Here is a 20,823-nt window from a genome sequence, read left to right on the forward strand (position 1 = left end):
TTATTTTCCCCACTGTAAACATTTCACTGCATCCAGGGCTTGAGGCGATTGTAGGAATTAATGAAATTGAAGCAACTACTATTATTATTATTTTTTGGCAACATGCAAATACAAAAAAAAAAAGAAAAGAAAAAAGAAGCACAAATTCATGGCAATTTTATAGGGCTGAGTCTCAATAATAATTGTGTGCAGCCTAAATATGAACAAATGTCCATACAGGATGTTTGTGCTTATTAACTGTAGGTGAGGATATTCATATTTGGATGTAGGGGTGTGTGTGTGGGGGGGGGGGGGGGGGGGGGAGGGCATCACAAAATTAGATGCTGCATTTAGAACATCAGATTAAAAAGAAAACCTTATAAAAAGCAGACCTGGCAACACTGCTATCTCAGCCTCCCTCTCTTCCACATGCTCCATCCTCATCCACACCCACACTGAAGGATACCCCATCTCTCTCTCTCTCCCACACTTCTGCTCCTGAGCCTCTCATCCAATCCTCCCTTCCTCTCTCTCCTCTTTTGCCTCCCCTCTGCCTCCTGTGTGATTTCCTCGGGAGAGGAGATGCTGGCCTGACCCCTGTTTTCACTCCTGTGGATACTCTTTAATCTCTGCTGATTTTTCCCCCCTATCTTGCTACCTGTGGAGGTTCCTGTCGCTGGTCTCGTGGTTCCTGTGCAGCCAGCTGTGGCACAGAGTGCAGCCCCACACTGAGGCACCATGCTGGGACTGGATGTGTGTGAGTTTGGGGGTCAGGTGCTGGAGCTGCTCTGGTTGACAGTATGCTACAGAGGTGGGTGAGGATCGTGCAGGCTCTATTATGCCAACTTCAGCACTCAAACTTATTCTGCTGTGTGACAATCATTATTGTTCTTTTTAGTTCGGCTTATTGTGCAGCATCTACAAAAAAAAAATAAAAAAATCATGTGGATAGGTGTGTCTGCAATATGGCTGCAGCCACACATTAATTTAAATATTCATTTCTTTTGGAATCATCAAACAATAGAAAATGGTGAATTGCTTGATGCAAATTTCTTAACAAAAATCCCAAAATCTGTGTAAATTCAATTAACAGTGAAAAGCAGCAAATGTTCATAAACTGGAATCAAAGTTCAACATTTTATCTTAATGAATGACTGTACTTTATTATTAAAACAGTTAATTTGCTGTTGATCAGTTAACTGATTTATTTGGGAACCGTTCGACTCTTGTGTGTAATGTGTGTGCTTGTGTCTAAAAGTGACATGATTTTTTTTCCCTGTTGGGTGTGGACATTTTTATGTCTGACATGAAGTGCTGCCAAGACAAACCAAAGGTGTTCGATCAATACCTATTGATCACATCCTACAGTATGTCCTGTGTGTGTGTGTTTTATCATCTGTGCATGTGTAATAGGTTTTGTAATTATTTTGTAAATATGTGAGAAATGTCAGCAAGTATGTGTGTGCAGATGTTTGTGTGTGCATGTGTGTGTGCCTGTGTGATGGCACAGAATTTAAATGGTGTAATTGTCTTGTGACATGAAATGTTATTTTGCAATTGTATATTTCTGTGTGCATATGTGCACATGTATGTACGCGTGTGCATACGCGCATAGGTGTGTGTGTGTGTGCGTGCATGCGCACGTGATGGCACAGAATTTACATGCTGTAAATGTATTTTCTCAAACTAAATGTTATTTTGTACTTTTATATTTGTGTGTGCATACGTGCACACATGCACGTGTGTGTGCATATGTGCACTGGCGTATGTGTGTGTGTGTGCGTGTATGGTATGCTGCAGCAGTGCTGAGTAGTTACAGATGGTGGACCAGCTGTGGGGTTTCCCCGTCACACAGGTGTGCATGTGAGGTGCAACCAGAGTGAATGAAGTCATTTATACAAAGAGGAGCAGAGACATTGAAAAAATGGAGAGAGTCCTCTTCAAGAAAAAAAAGCTGCTGCATTTGCAAAAGCATGAATTGTAGGGCTGTGATGGCAGACTTTCTCCTGTCAAATCTTTGTTGACCTGATTATGGAGGTGCTTACTTTTGGGAATAAAGACCACGCCCCCAGTGCAGTTCTTTGCAGATGACATTGTGTTGTGCAGCATCAAAAGTGAAAAAGTAGAGAAGATGCTGGAAGGCTACTTTGGAAGGCAGATGATGGATGTCAGTGGGAACAAGAAGACAGAATGTTTAAGGTTTAATGATGATCAGGATTCAGACGCTGGCTAGCAGGAAAAAGTTTTGAAAACCATGAATAATTGCGTAGGATCAGTAGGATTCAGTAGGATAGGTGTCAGCCTGATCCCGTCAGATCTCAGAAGCTAAGCAGTGCAGGATCTGGTTAGTACTTGGATGGGAGACCTCTTTGGAACACCAGCAGCTGTGTGTGTTTCTCCAGGTAAAACTGGAGTTGCATCAGGAAGGGCATCCGGTGTAAAACCTGTGCCAAATATGGGATCAGCCGAATGGACAACAACAACATCAGTAAGATTTGAAGATGGACCAGATTAAATTCCTTGTATGTGAGAACTTACTTGCCAATAAATTTGTTTTCGGATTCTGATTCTAATGGAGGATTGGGTGTAATCCAGAGTGCAGTGTGAATGGGACATCTAGGACATCGGGAATAATGTGTGACTGAAGGATGACAGAGTGGTCGTGTAAAGGGTGGCAAATGTCTCCATTATTGCTTCATCCCAGTATAATGCAGTAACAAAAACAAAGTATGAGAGGGTGAAACAGTAATAGTCAGGAATTATAAACTGAATGTAGAAGCAGGAAAACACCATGGAAGTGTGAAAATGGAGGCAAATATTGACATATTGAGAGAGAGAGAGAGAGAGAGAGAGAGAGAGAGAGAGAGAGAGAGAGAGAGAGAGAGAGAGAGAGAGAGAGAGAGAGAGAGAGAGAGAGCTGAAGCGACTGAGTGGGTGAGGCCAACAGCTCTCTTCATGAGCTGTCAGTCATCAAATTCTGGCACAGACAGCAGCCAGCGTGTGTTTAAAACCGAGCTTGTGCAAAAGATTAAGAAGCCATTCGAAGGAGAAGAAGTGGAAGAAGCCCTGAGGAAAAAAGAGGGCAACTTTTGTGATGTTTTCATGGAGTTTATATTGAGGGATCAATGTACAGGCTATCTATCTGTCTGTCTGTCTGTCTATCTATCTATACAGTAAAATCACCAGTGTAAATTTAACACTGGTGATTTTACTATCTATCCATCTATCTGTCTGTCTATCTATATATCTACACAGTAAAATCACCAGTGTAAAACTAACACTGCCAGTGTTAATTTAACACTGGTGATTTTACTATCTATCCATCTATCTGTCTGTCTATCTATATATCTACACAGTAAAATCACCAGTGTAAAACTAACACTGCCAGTGTTAATTTAACACTGGTGATTTTACTATCTATCTATCTATCTATCTATCTATCTATCTATCTATCTATCTATCTATCTATACAGTAAAATCACCAGTGTAAATTTAACACTGGTGATTTTACTATCTATCCATCTATCTGTCTATCTGTCTATACAGTAAAATCACCAGTGTAAAACTAACACTGCCAGTGTTAATTTAACACTGGTGATTTTACTATCTATCTATCTATCTATCTATCTATACAGTAAAATCACCAGTGTAAAACTAACACTGCCAGTGTTAATTTAACACTGGTGATTTTACTATCTATCGATCTATCTATCTATCTATACAGTAAAATCACCAGTGTAAATTTAACACTGGTGATTTTACTATCTATCCATCTATCTGTCTATCTGTCTATCTATATATCTACACAGTAAAATCACCAGTGTAAAACTAACACTGCCAGTGTAAATTTAACACTGGTGATTTTACTGTCTGTCTGTCTGTCTGTCTACACAGTAAAATCACCAGTGTGAATTTAACACTGGTGATTTTACTATCTATCTATCTATCTACACAGTAAAATCACCAGTGTAAATTTAACACTGGTGATTTTACTATCTATCTATCTATCTACACAGTAAAATCACCAGTGTAAATTTAACACTGGTGATTTTACTGTGTAGACAGACAGACAGACAGTAAAATCACCAGTGTAAATTTAACACTGGTGATTTTACTATCTATCTATCTATCTATCTATCTATCTACACAGTAAAATCACCAGTGTAAAACTAACACTGCCAGTGTTAATTTAACACTGGTGATCTATCTATCTATCTGTCTGTCTGTCTACACAGTAAAATCACCAGTGTAAAACTAACACTGGCAGTGTTGAGAGAGAGAAAAGACAACAATTTTAATTTTAACAAAATAAGGTAAAAACTAAGCATTTAGCTAAAAACTGAGATACAAAATTTTGGTAAAATTCCACAGCCATCTCTGATTCAAGGCAGGTGACAGGAAAGTCTTGTCTGATGTTAAATACAGCCCCCCCCCACCCCCCAATGTCATGATGGGCACTGGAACACGTTGGAACAGCTCAGGACTGCCTGTGTTTGAAGCACAAATCACTCTGTAGAGACTCATCGCTGAGTCATGGTTGATTTTGAGTTACTGGTCATTCCGGAGTGACTTTTTTTTTTGCCAAGTCAGGCCGGTTTTTGAATCATCTTGAGGAGCACAGGCTTCCACATGCTGCTGGAGGTGACACCTTAGTGGTTTTAAACTCGGTTCTCAAATGTATACTGTGAGATAAAAGTCCAAACTGCATCCTCACTTTATTTATTTTTGCATATTTCATGAAACAGCCATCTGGTTGTGTTGTGTTGTGTTGGTTTGAGTACTCAGGAAAGTTGGACTTTTATTCCTTAAAGACCAAATAACAGTTGAAGGAACTACACTGAAGGTAACAGAAGCTTTTTGAGACCTTGGTGTTACTTGACATTGAGAAGCAGTGAGGAACAGACACCAACATCAAGGCCAGAACTGGAAAAGCTTTAGCATCCTTACCTGGAAGTTCAAGAAACTTGGCATGAACATCTTTAAGTTCAGTGTCAAATCAGCTCTTCAAGACATGGACAAAACAAGGAACAACCCGTACAGAAAGATTTGTCTTCACCAGCACCTCTCTCAGAAGTATTTCTCACATCCAATTCGGACATGATGAGCAACAACACCCTTTGACAGATGACACAACAGCTAATGGTAGAAAAGGAAAAGATGGCAATGGATCCATCATGCTTTCAAAATACTTCCACCCACCATTCCAATCTCAAACCTGGGCTCTGGCAAAAGGAGTAAAAGGTGACCAAGATATCTGGCCAGACCCCATAAAGATGGCCACACCTGAACCTAAATGGAGAGACTGGTGAAGGACGGATGTGGAGAACTTCAACCTATAGCACAAGAGCACTCTGATGACTGGTACCATTGGACCTTATCTTACACCCCGGATGAAACAGAGTAAGGGTTATTGTTCATTTCCAGCTGCTACAGTTGTCATTTTCACACCAAGCACCCAGGGTGCAGGACACAAAGTAGTCCTGCACCCCGAGAACACAAAGCCCGGGCCGGTACGTAAGGTTTAATTAGGTCAGCTAGGTAGGGAGGTGCCAGTCCGTGAACAATTATACAGACTAGTAGCAGAACCTTAAAATCTGATCTCACTGGTTTAGGAAGCCAGTGAAGGGATGCCAAAATGGGTGTAATGTGTTCGAATTTTGTGCTTCATGTCAAAAGTCTGGCTGCAGCATTTTGAACCAATTGGAGAGCCCTCATGCTGGACTGCGGTAAACCAGAAAATAGAACATTGCAGTCGTCCAATCTAGAAGAGACAAATGCATGGATCAGGGTCTTAGCATCACCCATAGACAGAATGGGATGAATGTTCGCTATATTTCGCAGGTGGAAGAAAGCAGTCCTAGTAATATCTCTAATATGGAGGTCAAAGGACAATGTAGGATCAAAAATTACCCCAAGGTTCCTCACTTTGTCAGTGTAATGTATGAGAGATGGGATATACTTCAGTGTGATGTATGTTGGTCTTCAAATGAGTTGTGGTCAGGTGCAGTGTTTGTGCACTGCTATTGTGAGGCAGCAGTAAGAAATTTATTTATTCATCAACGCCTAATCATAACATCAGGTGCCCCAAGGCCCTTCACACGAGTAAGGTGTAACCTTACTCAGCCCCTGAGCAAGCACGTTGGCAACAGTGGTAAGGAAAAACTCCCTCAGCCATTTTTTTTTAATTACAGGAAGAACGCTAAAGCAGACCAGACTCAAAGGGGGGACCATCTGCTTTGACCACACAAAATAGCAAATAAAACAAAGCACAACAAAGAATTATCAAGCATGCAAAGAGAGAAATGTTGCAGCTGAATAACCACACACATACAGAGTCCAGTGGTTGCAACGATTAATGGCTCATAAAACATCCAAATGGTGACGAGTCCCAGCAAATAGACCACAATTAGAGAGTTGGCGATCGATGCTGCAGTCATAGGAGCACCACAGACCATCAAAAACCTTGTCTAAAGACAAGCTCAATGCATTTATGATATTTAAACTGTGAATATTCAGATTCGCCTTACATAGGGGGTTTGCGATGTGCATACACTCTGGAATGCACATTGGCGCTAATTTTTCTCCTATTCATTCCTCAAACAACAATGAAGCAGAACTGAAAACAAAAATTCACCACAAAACAAAGGTAATAGGGAAAAACAACCTAAATTTTGGTTTGTAGCAAATTTGATTTGCATGTGAGGTCCCCAAGACACCGATGGAATGGTCCACGGACCATTTATTCCATAAAGTTCACAATATTGTCAAGCTCAGTAAGCCTTTCCTCACCAAGAAAGATACATATGCCACAGATTTCCATACCCTTACCACCACCATGCAATCAGGTGTGATTGCATGGAGATGTTTGGGGGAACGGAGGTGGAGGAGGAGGATGAGGTGTTGCAGGAGTGACTCGGGAAGCTTTGGTAGCAGATCCTGTAAATCATCAAAAGATCATTGGCACACTGCGAAAATCTCTCACTTGACTCCACCATCTAAATAGCATTGCATCAATTTCAAGTGCACACATCCTTTAAAGGGATTAACACTCTTGATTGGTGCAGTTCATGTTATGCCCACAACACACCATAATATACCCGCTTTGCACCTTGGTGCCTTTGTGCTCTGACTTCACACAGTGTAAATAGTAAAACAGAGCTGAACACACACACACACCTTGTGCACTTGTGATTGTGAGCTTTCCTTTATGCGCTGTAGATTGTTCGGGCAGGGCCCAAAACATCACCCACTCACTGCAGTTTTTCAGATGGAAGCTGCTCATGTGACCTGCTGTGATGCTGACGGTTGTTACTGTTGTCGTTAAAGCTGCTGTTGGCTTTGCAGCGCTGCACTTTTATCTTCTGCTGTAGGCGTTTCAGCGTCTCAGAAGTCTTGTTATAGCATTATGGCAGTGACAGCGGCCCCTCAGAGGACTATGTAAAAAACAAACACCAAACCCACACTTTGAGCTCAGGAAGTTCTTTCCCATCACAGTGAGAAGTTATCTGGATTGCAGCTGTGACACTGGACCGTTAAACTGACTGCATTCTCTCTAATGCAAAGCTCCTTAATGGCTCTGATTAAACATGACAGAGCAATCAACTAAATAGGCACTCAAAGAGTGCAGATGTCGTCTAATGGCCGCACAATCCTGTAATTTTTCACCGGAATAAACAACACTATCACGTTCATAACCTATTTAAATGGACTGCATTTATCTGCATTTTTCCATCTGCATCAGATGCTCAAAGCGCTTTACAATAATGGCTCACATTCACCCCAATGATAGGCTGCTGGCATGCAAGGCACCCACTACACACCAGGAGCAACTAGGGGATTAAACCGAGGATCCTCTGGTCTCAAGCCCAACGCTTTAACCACTAGACCATCACCTCCCCAAACCTATTTCTGACAAGAAACATTGCCTTCTGTGCAGATGTAGCAGAAATTGAAAGAAGATGGGATCAAATCGGTGTTCAATGCTTCACTTGTACACCGAATAAGTTCACAGAAAATTTTCTTTGTCCAGTAAGTTTATATTTGTCCACTGGCACATGTGAAAATGACAACGCAAAGTGTGTTTGATTATTTTATTCTGTGTGATGTACAGAAAACCAGTCAAATTTATTTTCATGACCTGGACATGGATCAAACAATAGTGCATTTTAAACACCGAGCACCGTGAACACGTTGGTTTGCCTGTTGACAGTTGTCGGTTTATTGTTTTCACCTGTGTGTTTGTGTCTCTGTGACCATGAACAAAATATCTCAAAAACTAATTGAGGAATTTCAACCATATTTTGGACATGAGTGCAGTCCCACCCAAGGATCAGTCCACAAAGTTTTCTGGTTCAGAGGTCAAAGGTAAAGGCCAAAGTTCAAGGTCAAATTTTTGCTCAGTACAAATATATATAAGGGGAAAATGTTGTAAGGCTTGTAACTCATGAATCAGAGGTGATAGACCCACTGTTACTATTAGACATGACTCAGAAGTCATATACAAATGTACCGTCACATTTCAGTGTCCTTGAATGTGGAACTAAAAGCAGAATATACTTCCACCACTGTTGCATTATTCCTATGGCCACAGTCTTTGCACTGTCTCAAGACTGTCTTCATGATCCCGTCCAGACTGGGGTTGGCAATCCAGGCCTGTTGCACTTACGCCTGTGGTCATGAAGTGCTTTGAAAGACTGGTCTCTCAGCACATCAGGGCCTGTCTGCCTCCCACTCTGGACCCCCACCAGTTTGCGTACAGGGCAAACCGCTCCACAGAGGACGCTATCACCACAGCGCTCCACACCGCGCTGAGCCACCTGGAGCACCAGGGGAGCTATGTGAGGATGCTCTTCCTGGACTTCAGCTCAGCCTTCAACCACATCATCTTGGAGATCCTGTTCCAGAAACTGACACATCTGGGCATCTCCACCCCCATCTGCCCGTGGATCAAGGACTTCCTCAGAAACTGCCCACAGTCCGTGAAACTTGGCCCCCACCTTTCCTCCACCATCACATTCAGCACCGGTTCCCCTCAAGGCTGTGTACTGAGCCCCCTCCTGTTCACCCTTTACACTCACAACTACTCTCCGACTCATCTCTCAAACACAATCATAAAGTTTGCGGATGATGCCACTGTGGTTGGGCTCATCTCAGGAGGGGATGAGTCTGATTACAGAGATGAGGTCCACCGACTGACAGCGTGGTGTTCAGCTAACAACCTGCGCCGAACACCACAAAAACAAAAGAAATAATCCTGGACTTCAGGAAGGGCAGGGCTGACCCAGCCCCACTCTACATCCATGGGGCCTGTGTGGAAAGGGTCAGCTCCATCAGGTTCCTGGGAGTTCAGCTCTCTGACAGCCTCCCCTGGACTGCCAACACCACAGTGGTGGTGAAGAAAGCCCAGCAGCGACTCCACTTCCTGAGGGTGCTCAGGAGAAACAATCTGGAGGAGAAGCTGCTGGTGTTGTTCTACAGAGCCACCATCGAGAGCATCCTGACGTACTGCATCACAGTGTGGTACGGGGGGTGCTCAGCAGCAGACAGGAGAGCGCTGCAGAGGGTGATCAAAACGGCCCAGGGGATCACTGGCTGTTCTCTGCCCAGCCTGGAGGACATTGCCAGCACTCGGTACCTCAGCAGAGCTGCCAGCATCAGCAAAGACACATCCCACCCCAGCAACCACCTGTTTGACCTACTACCCTCCGGCCGACGGTATAGGTCAATCAAAATTAGGACAAACAGACTCAGGGACAGCTTTCTCCCCAGAGCGATCACTGCACTGAACAATAACAAACCACTTTAATCTGCACTTTTCAAGTTTCTTGTGCAATATCTGTACCCATGTGCAACATTTTCCCACAGTTGTACATACACTCAACAAAATATAAACGCAACACTTTTGGTTTTGCTCCCATTTTGTATGAGATGAACTCAAAGATCTAAAACTTTTTCCACATACACAATATCACCATTTCCCTCAAATATTGTTCACAAACCAGTTTAAATCTGTGATAGTGAGCACTTCTCCTTTGCTGAGATAATCCATCCCACCTCACAGGTGTGCCATACCAAGATGCTGATTAGACACCATGATTAGTGCACAGGTGTGCCTTAGACTGCCCACAATAAAAGGCCACTCTGAAAGGTGCAGTTTTATCACACAGCACAATGCCACAGATGTCGCAAGATTTGAGGGAGCGTGCAATTGGCATGCTGACAGCAGGAATGTCAACCAGAGCTGTTGCTCGTGTATTGAATGTTCATTTCTCTACCATAAGCCGTCTCCAAAGGCGTTTCAGAGAATTTGGCAGTACATCCAACCAGCCTCACAACCGCAGACCACGTGTAACCACACCAGCCCAGGACCTCCACATCCAGCATATTCACCTCCAAGATCGTCTGAGACCAGCCACTCGGACAGCTGCTGAAACAATCGGTTTGCATAACCAAAGAATTTCTGCACAAACTGTCAGAAACCGTCTCAGGGAAGCTCATCTGCATGCTCGTCGTCCTCATCAGGGTCTCGACCTGACTCCAGTTCGTCGTTGTAACCGACTTGAGTGGGCAAATGCTCACATTCGCTGGCATTTGGCACGTTGGAGAGGTGTTCTCTTCACAGATGAATCCCGGTTCACACTGTTCAGGGCAGATGGCAGACAGTGTGTGTGGCGATGTGTGGGTGAGCGGTTTTCTGATGTCAATGTTGTGCATCGAGTGGCCCATGGTGGCGGTAGGGTTATGGTATGGGCAGGCGTCTGTTATGGACGAAGAACACAGGTGCATTTTATTGATGGCATTTAGAATGCACAGAGATACCGTGACGAGATCCTGAGGCCTATTGTTGTGCCAACATCCAAGAACATCACCTCATGTTGCAGCAGGATAATGCACGGCCCCATGTTGCAAGGATCTGTACACAATTCTTGGAAGCTGAAAATGTCCCAGTTCTTGCATGGCTGGCATACTCACCGGACATGTCACCCATTGAGCATGTTTGGGATGCTCTGGACCGGCGTATACGACAGCGTGTACCAGTTCCTGCCAATATCCAGCAACTTCGCACAGCCATTGAAGAGGAGTGGACCAACATTCCACAGGCCACAACTGACAACCTGATCAACTCTATGCGAAGGAGATGTGTTGCACTGTATGAGGCAAATGGTGGTCACACCAGATACTGACTGGTATCCCCCCCAATAAAACAAAACTGCACCTTTCAGAGTGGCCTTTTATTGTGGGCAGTCTAAGGCACACCTGTGCACTAATCATGGTGTCTAATCAGCATCTTGGTATGGCACACCTGTGAGGTGGGATGGATTATCTCAGCAAAGGAGAAGTGCTCACTATCACAGATTTAGACTGGTTTGTGAACAATATTTGAGGGAAATGGTGATATTGTGTATGTGGAAAAAGTTTTAGATCTTTGAGTTCATCTTATACAAAATGGGAGCAAAACCAAAAGTGTTGCGTTTATATTTTTGTTGAGTGTAATTCTTGTTTTACATTTTACTTTGGCCCACATTTTATTTAGTTGTACATATATTTAAATAATTTATTTGTTAAATTTCATTATCTTTTATTTGGCTAACAATTATTCGCACCTCGGAAAAGCACCTTTTTGGAGTTGCACTCAAATCTCCTTGCAATGTAAATTACAATGACAATAAAGGCGATTCTGATTCTGATCTGCTTAAGGTGCCCTGACACATGTACGACTTTGATCCGCGCACTTGCATGCACATCGTCGTAATGATCCCATCCACTGTGTTCCCAGCTGGACATTGTGCTTTGTTCCACTGGCTGCCACGCATTGTGCGCTGGACACTGCATATATAAAATAATTATTTTGTAGCGGATTAATCATTTTCTGTCTGAGTTAGCTGTTGAAAATGCCTCTAATTGCTAACGGAATCACAGAGGAGCACTCCATCTGCTGTGTTTCTCACGTGCGCGCTGAACAAGATGGAGAAAGCATTTGGAGCCATCTTAAAAGGTAATTATTTGTCATGTTTATATTGTAATGGCTTGCTAAAACAGTTATGTGTTCTTTTCTTCTTGTGTGCAGCTGTTAAAGTATGTTCATGATCGATTTAATATCTTGTTACAATCGTTCAGACGACCTGCGCTCTGATGCTTTGCGCTGACGCAACCACTCACACTGTTCACTCCTTCTTTACTTGACTTGACGAGCTGCGTGTAGTGTTGGCGAGTAGATTGTGCAACGTTTACTACCACTTCACGTTTGTTGCATGACATTTATGTGTGAAATATTTTTTGAACATCACAATTCTCTTCGTGCAGTTGCACGTGCCAGCGCCCCTCTCATGTTCAGTCTACATCCATTAATGATGAGTTTGCTCTCTTGCATGGCACAGTGTTTGCAAGTGCGCAAAGGAGGCCTTTAGACCTTACTCGTGTGAAGTGCCTTGAGGCAGTGTTACTATGATTTGGCGCTATGTACAGTGTATCCAGAAAGTATTCACAGCACTTCACTTTTTCCACATTTTGTTATGTTACAGCCTTATTCCGAAATGGAGTAAATTACTTTCTTCCCCTTAAAATTCTACTCACAACACCCCATAATGACAACATGAAAAAAGTTGCAAATTTATTAAAAATAAAAAACTAAGAAATAATGTGAACATAAGTTTTCACACCCTTTGCTCAATACTTTGTTGATGCACCTTTGGCAGCAATTACAGCCTCAAGTCTTCTCGATTATGATGCCACAAGCTTGGTGCACCTATTTTTCTGCAGTTTTGTCCATTCTTCCTTGCGGCACCTCTCAAGCTCCATCAGCTTCCATGGGGAGGGTTGGTGCACAGCCATTTTCAGATCTATGTAGAGATGTTAAATTGATGTCAGGTCTGGTCTCTGACTGGGACACTCAAGGACATTCACAGAGTTGTCCTGAAGTCACTCCTTTGATATCTTGGCTGTGTCTTTTGGGTCATTGTCCTGCTGAAAGATGAACCGTCGTCCCAGTCTGAGGTCAAGAGCGCTCTGGAGCAGTTTTTCATCCAGGATGTCGCTGTATTCATTTTTCCCTAAATCTCTCTCTCTCTCACTCACACACACACACACACACACACACACACACACACACACACACACACACACACACACACACACACACACACACACACACACACACACACACACACACACACACACACACACACACACACACACACGTGCGCGCGCAGCTTGAATTTGGCTTGTACTGGGTTTAAACGTGTGTAGGATGAGTTGGATTTGAAAAACAGGTCTGAATGCAAGCTGGTGTCACAGACTGAATGCCCCCCCCCCCCCCAAAAAAAAAAAAACTGGTCCGCCCTGAGCAACATAGCAATGCCATGCTTACTAGTCTGTCCATTCTAGGGTAAAACTGGATTTGTTGCTTTTTTTTTGCCCCCATTTTTTACATTGGGCCTTCTGACTGAAGAAACATGGGGGCCAGGTGAAACGCATTCAGAAAATCTGAAATAAGTTCAAATCCTCATCTGACTTTACAGTCCAATCTCATGGTATTAGATAGTGATACCATTATGAAATGTAGCAGATTTTTGTGATGGGGCACAAAACCCTAACTCGAACCCTAACCCTAATGCCCTACGGCGGGTCTGCAAAACAGCCCAGTCTCACACCAGGTTGTGTTCTATTAGAGCGTGATACTACCCTCATGAAATGTAGTAGATTTTCGTGATGGTATCAAGATCTAATCGATTAGACCACTTTATGTGATGCCATCATGAACTGCTGTGAGACTACATTGGACTTTCACTCATGCTAGATTCTTGTTTTGCATTTCCTTTGAATGGTGGCACTTCAGTTCCAGCCTTTGTAATAACTGTTTTTAGCAGCCCACTTAAACCTTGGAGGTAAATGGGTGCAACACATCAAGCAGAAATTGCTTTTACCGTCAGTCAACTACAATGCTAAGTTTACTTGGACCACTGGAATTTTTAGCAGAACCAAACTGTTAATACCGAGTCCTGTGCATGAGAACTGTGGCTTCATTCAGGGCCAGCTCTAGCTTCAGGTGAAGTGTGTGTGTGACTTGATTTGGGGTGTGCCAAAGGCACACATCTACTTGGGGGTTCTGGGGCATGCCCCTAGAAAATTTAAAAAATATATATAGCCTTTTTCCTACATTCTAAGGCAATGTGGGAAGCTAATGTGGAGGCAGAATTTCAAACTTTGGACCAAACGGTCTCTGGCTGTCATTGAAGGAAGAGTCAGGAGGTTGACTGTTTATCAAAATTGACAGGTTTATTATACAAAGTGCTTTGGACACACCAATGACCAGCATACAGCAAGTGTCTGAGCGTGTGTGTGTGAATCAGCACTTAGAGTGCACCCTTATGTACACATGTCAGGACGGTGCAAGTTCTCATGAGCTCATCTCCCCAAACTGATACTGGTAACTATCTGAAAATGACTTCATCTAAACAAGATGTTTTTGTCTCAAGGCTGCAGTTAGGCGTGATCGGAACAGGGAATCAGAATAGACTCTGTGTCACTCTGAGTCATGTGGCTATCAGTCTTTTGTGCAAACTGTATGAACAGTCTCTGGATTAAACAAGGACATTTCACAGTGCATTCCCACAGTGATGAACACAATATCAACACAATATCAAATAAACATGGCGTCACATGAAGAAAATTATTTTGCTTTTGCACTAAATACCTTCATCATTGCTATTTTTAATAAACAGTCTTTATTTTAATCACTGAAAATCTTCCACTTCTGCATGTAGCAGCATTCAACAATCAACCTTTGTTTTTGTATGATCTTTCAGGGCCGAGAGAGGTGGGTCAGTCCCCTCAACCTCCCCTCTCAATCCGCCACTGTTATTACATTTACAAACTGTATGCAAAAAATTTATTCTGACTGCTGGAAATTTATTCGTAGGTATTTAAAAAAAAAAAACTAGAAGCACTTGGAGAGCGCAAACCTCCGCCAAGGCCATAGAGTCACTGACGTTACATGGAATACCCTTTGGCAAAGAGACTTATTCCATGTCGTTTCATGCATCTACCATCATGTTTCAGATTCAGTGGTTAACCCTTTGGGGTCCGAGGGCATTTTTTGGACAGTTCACTCACCTGGCATAAATGTTTTATTATTGCTGTTAACAGCTCTCCCTGCATCCCACAATCAAGTTTTGTGTCTCTTTTTTTTCAGGACAACCTGTACTTTCAAAATATATATGCTATAGTTGTGTTTTATAAGTGTAATAAAGGTTTACAATCAGAAATAAGAAAGGAAAAGTAAAGCGGAAAATTTTCCACACACATTTATTCAAAACACACAGCAAACTATAATAAACTAGTAACACCTTTCTCCTAAAAACAATGTTTGATGTGTCACGTGAGGTGAATCTGCCCTACGATTGGATTTTGGAAAACCATGTGACGGTGAACCAATTCCGATTGGACACTCACATTGCTCACGTCATCACACAGCTTCTATGAGGAGTACAAAGATGGTGGACGGTGGCCCGAAAGTGTGCAGAGTTAACTTTTCAGCAAAAAAAAAAAAAAAAAAATCTAAGTTTCTATCTCATATCATTAAAAAGTTATTTATAATTTAGTAAAGCTTTGTCTCGGCCGTCGTATACAACGGCGCCGGCCCCAGAGGGTTAAAGCCTTAGATCTTCAGCAAATGTACTTATAAAGAGAAACTGCATGAACAAGTTTTTTTTTTTTTCTAATAACAAGTTTATTCAATGCGGAGAAACAAATGCTAAATTATTGTTGTGTCATAATTTAATTTTTTTTTCAGCCTTTGTGACCCGTCTTCATGAAGTTAGATGCAAAAATGTTGAAATTGGCCCTATCCTGCAATGATAAGGAATCCTTACAAAAATTACTGGATCCGGATCGTGTTCCGGATCATTACCAAAATTTAATTACTTCTAAGTTAGGCCAAGATACACCCCTGGTAAAAATTTCATTGAAATCCGTTGAGGATTTTTTGAGTAATCCTGCTAACAAACCAACTAACCAACAAACAAACAAACGGACGCGACTGAAAACATAACCTCCTTAGCGGAGGTAAAAAAAGTGCACCAAAGATAAAACCTGGAGAAAACTTACTTGTTAAATTGATGTACTATAGGGTGCGACAAACTTGGCACTTTGGCACTGGGGCATCATGTTCCTCATTAGTGTGTTTTGATATATACATCTATGAATTTGAGTTACTTTATAAATGTGTCAAACAAGTGTTCTCATGTTGTCCAATTATCTCTGAGCTGACGCTCACTGAGATGTCTCATTACAAACAGCACAAACAGAACCAGCAGCCCAGTCTCACGTTTTTTTTTCGTGCTCCTATGACGAAATTAGTCAAATTTTCAAGATGTAGTTTTTTTAAACTCACTATTCCTAACCCTACTCCTACCCCCGACCCTAACCTTAACCATAACCTAATCTTATTTTTTCCCCCCACCCTAACCACAACCACCCCGAATCCCCACTCAAGGTGTCTTGACACTTGTATGGATTTGCATTACGCACTTGCACGCAATCTGCCGTGCAGGAGAGTAAAGTTGTTGCAAACTCGTATACCATTGTAAACTGCGCACTGTTTCATGCAAGTGCGGAAAGAAAAATTTCAAATGTTCTAAATCTCTGTAATGCAATAATTATGAGAACTTCACGTTAACATTGCGCAAAAAATTAAAAAACACTGCGTGTGAGTGCGAGTGATTGCGTTGGTGCAGCGCAGCTCATCTGATCGATTATAACGAGACGTTAAATCTATCAGAAACATAATTTTACAGCTACTCATAAGAAGGCATAAGATAAGATCAAATAAGATAAGACTTTATTGATCTCACAGTGGAGAAACTCACATGCAGGCATGCACATGCAACTGTTTTACCAAGCCATTACAATATAAATATTACAAATAATTACCTCTTAGATGATTCCGAATACGTTCTCCACCTCATGAAGTGAGGGGGGGGGGGGGGGGGGGGGGAGGAGAGAGAGAGAGAGAGAGAGAGGCTGTTGCTGAAATGGTCCTCTGTGCTTCCAGAAGTGATTAGACGTGTTTTCAACAGCCAAACTCTGAGAGAAAATAACTAATCCACTACGAAATAATATTTTTATATATGCAGCATCCAGTGGCACAAAGCATGGCATCCAGCTGGGAACACAGCGGGTGGCATTGTCACGACGAAGTGTGCGGGAGTGCAGAGCCAAAATGCACGCAAGTGTCAAGGCACTTTTACTCACTAATTCAATTGTCCACTCACTCCCTGTGGCATCTCCAGAAAGATAAAGTTTGTCTTTCTGTCTGTTTGACAAAGGAAAAAGCATCAAACCATTATTAGATCACTGCTTGCAAAAGTTTCAGTAAAACTCCACTGGCAATCCATTAGAATAAGATATTTAATTAAATGTTTTTCTAATCAGACAAAATAAAGACACATACAGGCTAATGATGATACGTACTGTGACAGATTAACTTTACAGGTAAAATTATTGATGAAAAAGAGATGTGGCAAATAAAGCTCTCTAACACATCACTCACGAACACTGGTGGAAGATTAGCTTTTTCTGAGTGGAAATTACACTGTGATTGTGTCAGTGCAGACAAGAAAAACGACATAAATTGTGAAATTGACTTCTTCATTTTTTACACCTACAGTGTCACATTGTTGTGTTGTCTTAGACAGTATAGCTCAGTATTATTTCCCTTCCAACATCCCCAATATTTTTAAAGCTAAAATGAGTAACTATGAGCTCATGCTTATGATTTCTTTCAATTTCAATGTCGATAGCTGAGGATGCTGGGTGAGAAGTTGTAACACTTTTTTTTTTTTTTTTAAAGTATCTCATCTTTTTGCTGCTTCTGCTTCTTTTCTTTCTTTAAAGGTTTGATGTCTGACAAGGAGACGATGTCTTTTGATGAGGAAGATGATGAGAGACATCTCAACTACAAACCACCGTCCCAGAAGTCTTTGCAGGAGATTCAGGACATGGACAACAATGATGAAAGTCTGGTTAAATACAAGCAAACCCTATTGGGGGCGTGGCCTCTGGTGACAGGTGTGTGCATGGAGCTTCAATAATATTGACTAGTTCAATAGAAGAACACACACACACACACACACACGCCTGCTTGTCTCAGCATCTCTATTCCAGCAGATTCCAGACTCTATCATCGCTGTAATTTGATACCACATCAGATTTGTACCATCAGAACGAGGCTGTAAAACAAAGTCAGACATAGGAAGCCAAAATACAGTCATGTCTTATTATTTGTCCATGCTGCCATCAGCTATTTCAGAAGGTGCTCCTGCGGCTCCACCTGATGCTATTGGCAAATCAACATTGGTGCATTGCTGCCACCGATTGCACTGATTAGATTAGATTAGATGAGATTAGATTAGATAGAACTTTATTAATCCCTTTGGAAGACTCCCTCAGGGAAATTGAGGCTCCAGTAGCATTGTAGAGCAGCACACAGGGTAAGAAGCACACAGAGCATCAAAAGTGAAAGTAAAAAAAAAAACAATTTGCAAATATAAATATAAATATAAATACACAAATATAAATACCAGGAGATACTACTCGCTACTGGTTTACTGGCTACTACTGTTCCTCTCCTTCCCGTCCCTTGTCTTCCTGTTACTCCTCCTGCCCTTGAGTGAGGAGTTGTACAGTCTGATGGCCTGAGGGACAACGGAGTTTTTCAGTCTGTTGGTCCTGCACTTGGGAAGAAGCAGTCTGTGGCTGATATGTGGATCATGAAATTAATGAGTAAAGCTGAAAACCTGGAGAACTTGTTTCTTCTTCAATCCAACCAGGAATGGAAGCTGGTAACTTCCAAGACAGTTTTCCAAAATCCGTTGCAGTCCACCTCCACACTTAGCTTCTCAAGTGCTGCAATCATGGAATCAATTGATTCTGCAAAGATCACAGCATCATTAGATCTGAATCACATATCTCTCAACAAAATATCACATATCACAGCTCCTCACAGTTTCTCTAGGTCTTTGTAGCAGCACCACGATGAAGATTCCACACATTCTTCAGCACATCATTTAGTTCAGTTGAGCCCTGAGCTGGGCATTGGTGCTCCAGTGAGGCACATCTGAGAAGGTGCTCCATAGTTTGTGGATGTGAGCTCCTCCTTCCATCCTTCCTTCCTTCCTGAATCAGGCTCGGAACCCCAGGTAGTCTGCATTTTCCAATTTTTCCTGCTCTAATTGCACAAAATGAGCCAAATCACATGTGTTCCTGTGTATCGATTAGCTGAACACATCTGACTGAGCTGATCTGCTCTGAGTAGATCATGAACAAATAGTAAATATGCAGAACTTTGGGTCCTGATTGGGAAAAGCTATTCACTTACATTTAATGCTGTAAAATAATACACAAAGGTTGAGTTTAGATATGCGGCACTACCTTTCTTTGGCATTAATATCCAAATTACTGAACCAGTGCATAAAGAGTTGATTAAATAATTTAAGAAAAAGGCAAATGTATGACTGAATACACAAATGAATGAATGAGTCAAAACTCTGTTGTACTAATTGTTTCCCCGCAGATTCCTTTGGGCCCAACGTCCAGGTGACCAGACTGACCCTCCTTTGCAATGACGCTCCTCAACCAATCACCATGGACCTGACAGGTATACTCACTTCTTCAATTCATCAATTTTCATTAAGAGTTCTGTCTAAACCTTGGTCAGTCACAGATATGATAGTGAGTTTGGCATAATTTACCAACGTTTATAGAGGCACCATGATGACACCATCTCAAATGTGCCGTGGACAATCAAGGCCACAACACAAACAAGTGCAGAAAATGCTTACTAAATAAATAAAACTACAACAACAACAAAACAATCAAACAAATGACAAAAACGGATCTGCATCAATTCAACAAGAGGCAGTTGAATCAAAAAAAATCTTGAACATTTAAGAAACGCCTGAAAACATAGAAAATACCAATATAACCTGCAGCATGTGACAATTAAATTTGCTAATGTGTTTTCTGTAAATTCACTCAATGCATCCAAAACCTCAGATGCACTGCAAAGCTCCACAACCCAATGAAATGCTAACAACACAAGAGGTTTCTGCCTGAGGACTTAAACTGAGTGGCTGTTTAGTGCACTGTGGTCACCAAAGTTGAGAAAGTTTACTGATTTACTTTTTTTGATGATTTTACTCCTAAGCTAGCTACGTATATTGTCACATTTTTGTATTTCATTAGCAAAAAATGCCCTCTAGACATAAACCTCCTTTTGTGTTATTGCATGTGCTGCAGGTTATATGTGCTTGTGTTCTCTGTGTTTGCAAGTATTTTATTATTATTATTACTTTTTAAATTTGCAAGGCATTTTTAATTGTTACCTGTTAATGAATGAATGAGTGGGGTTTTTTTTTGTTGTTGATGGTATTTTTGTTTTCTGCATTTGCTAGTGTCTTAAGGTGCCTTGACACTTGCACGAATTTGATCCCCGCACTGGCACGCAATCTGATGCGCCAGAGAGTAAACTCATTGTAAACTGTACATAAGCTGTGCGCGGCTGTGTGCACGTGCACAAAGAAAATTCTGAAAAGTTCAAAATCTCTGGCAGGCATTAATTTTGTGAACTAGACGTGAACATTGCACAATCTATTCGAAAACACGTTGTGTCACTGCATGTTATTGCGTCTCATTGCCGCAGTGCAGCACATCTGAATGATTATGACGAGATGTTACATCCACAATAAACATAATTTTACACATACATTATCTAACTCATAAGAAGGAATGAAAATGCAACTATTTTACCAATCCATTACAATTTAAATATTAGAAATAATTACCTTT

The 20,823-nt window shown here is 41.7% G+C and overlaps 1 protein-coding gene across 1 annotated transcript in view; it reads left to right on the forward strand.

Moving 5' to 3' along the window:
• Nucleotides 1-516: 516 nt before the first annotated feature.
• arhgdig (Rho GDP dissociation inhibitor (GDI) gamma) overlaps nt 517-20,823 on the forward strand; it is a 62,982-nt gene continuing 42,675 nt past the window's right edge. The window contains exons 1-3 of the mRNA XM_034190362.1: nt 517-790; nt 17,872-18,045; nt 19,550-19,633. Coding sequence (XP_034046253.1) covers nt 718-790; nt 17,872-18,045; nt 19,550-19,633 — 331 coding nt within the window. The 5' untranslated portion in view covers nt 517-717. The remainder of the gene's footprint in view (nt 791-17,871; nt 18,046-19,549; nt 19,634-20,823) is intronic.

This window comes from Thalassophryne amazonica, chromosome 16 (assembly GCF_902500255.1).
Source record: "Thalassophryne amazonica chromosome 16, fThaAma1.1, whole genome shotgun sequence".
Lineage (NCBI taxonomy): Eukaryota > Metazoa > Chordata > Actinopteri > Batrachoidiformes > Batrachoididae > Thalassophryne > Thalassophryne amazonica.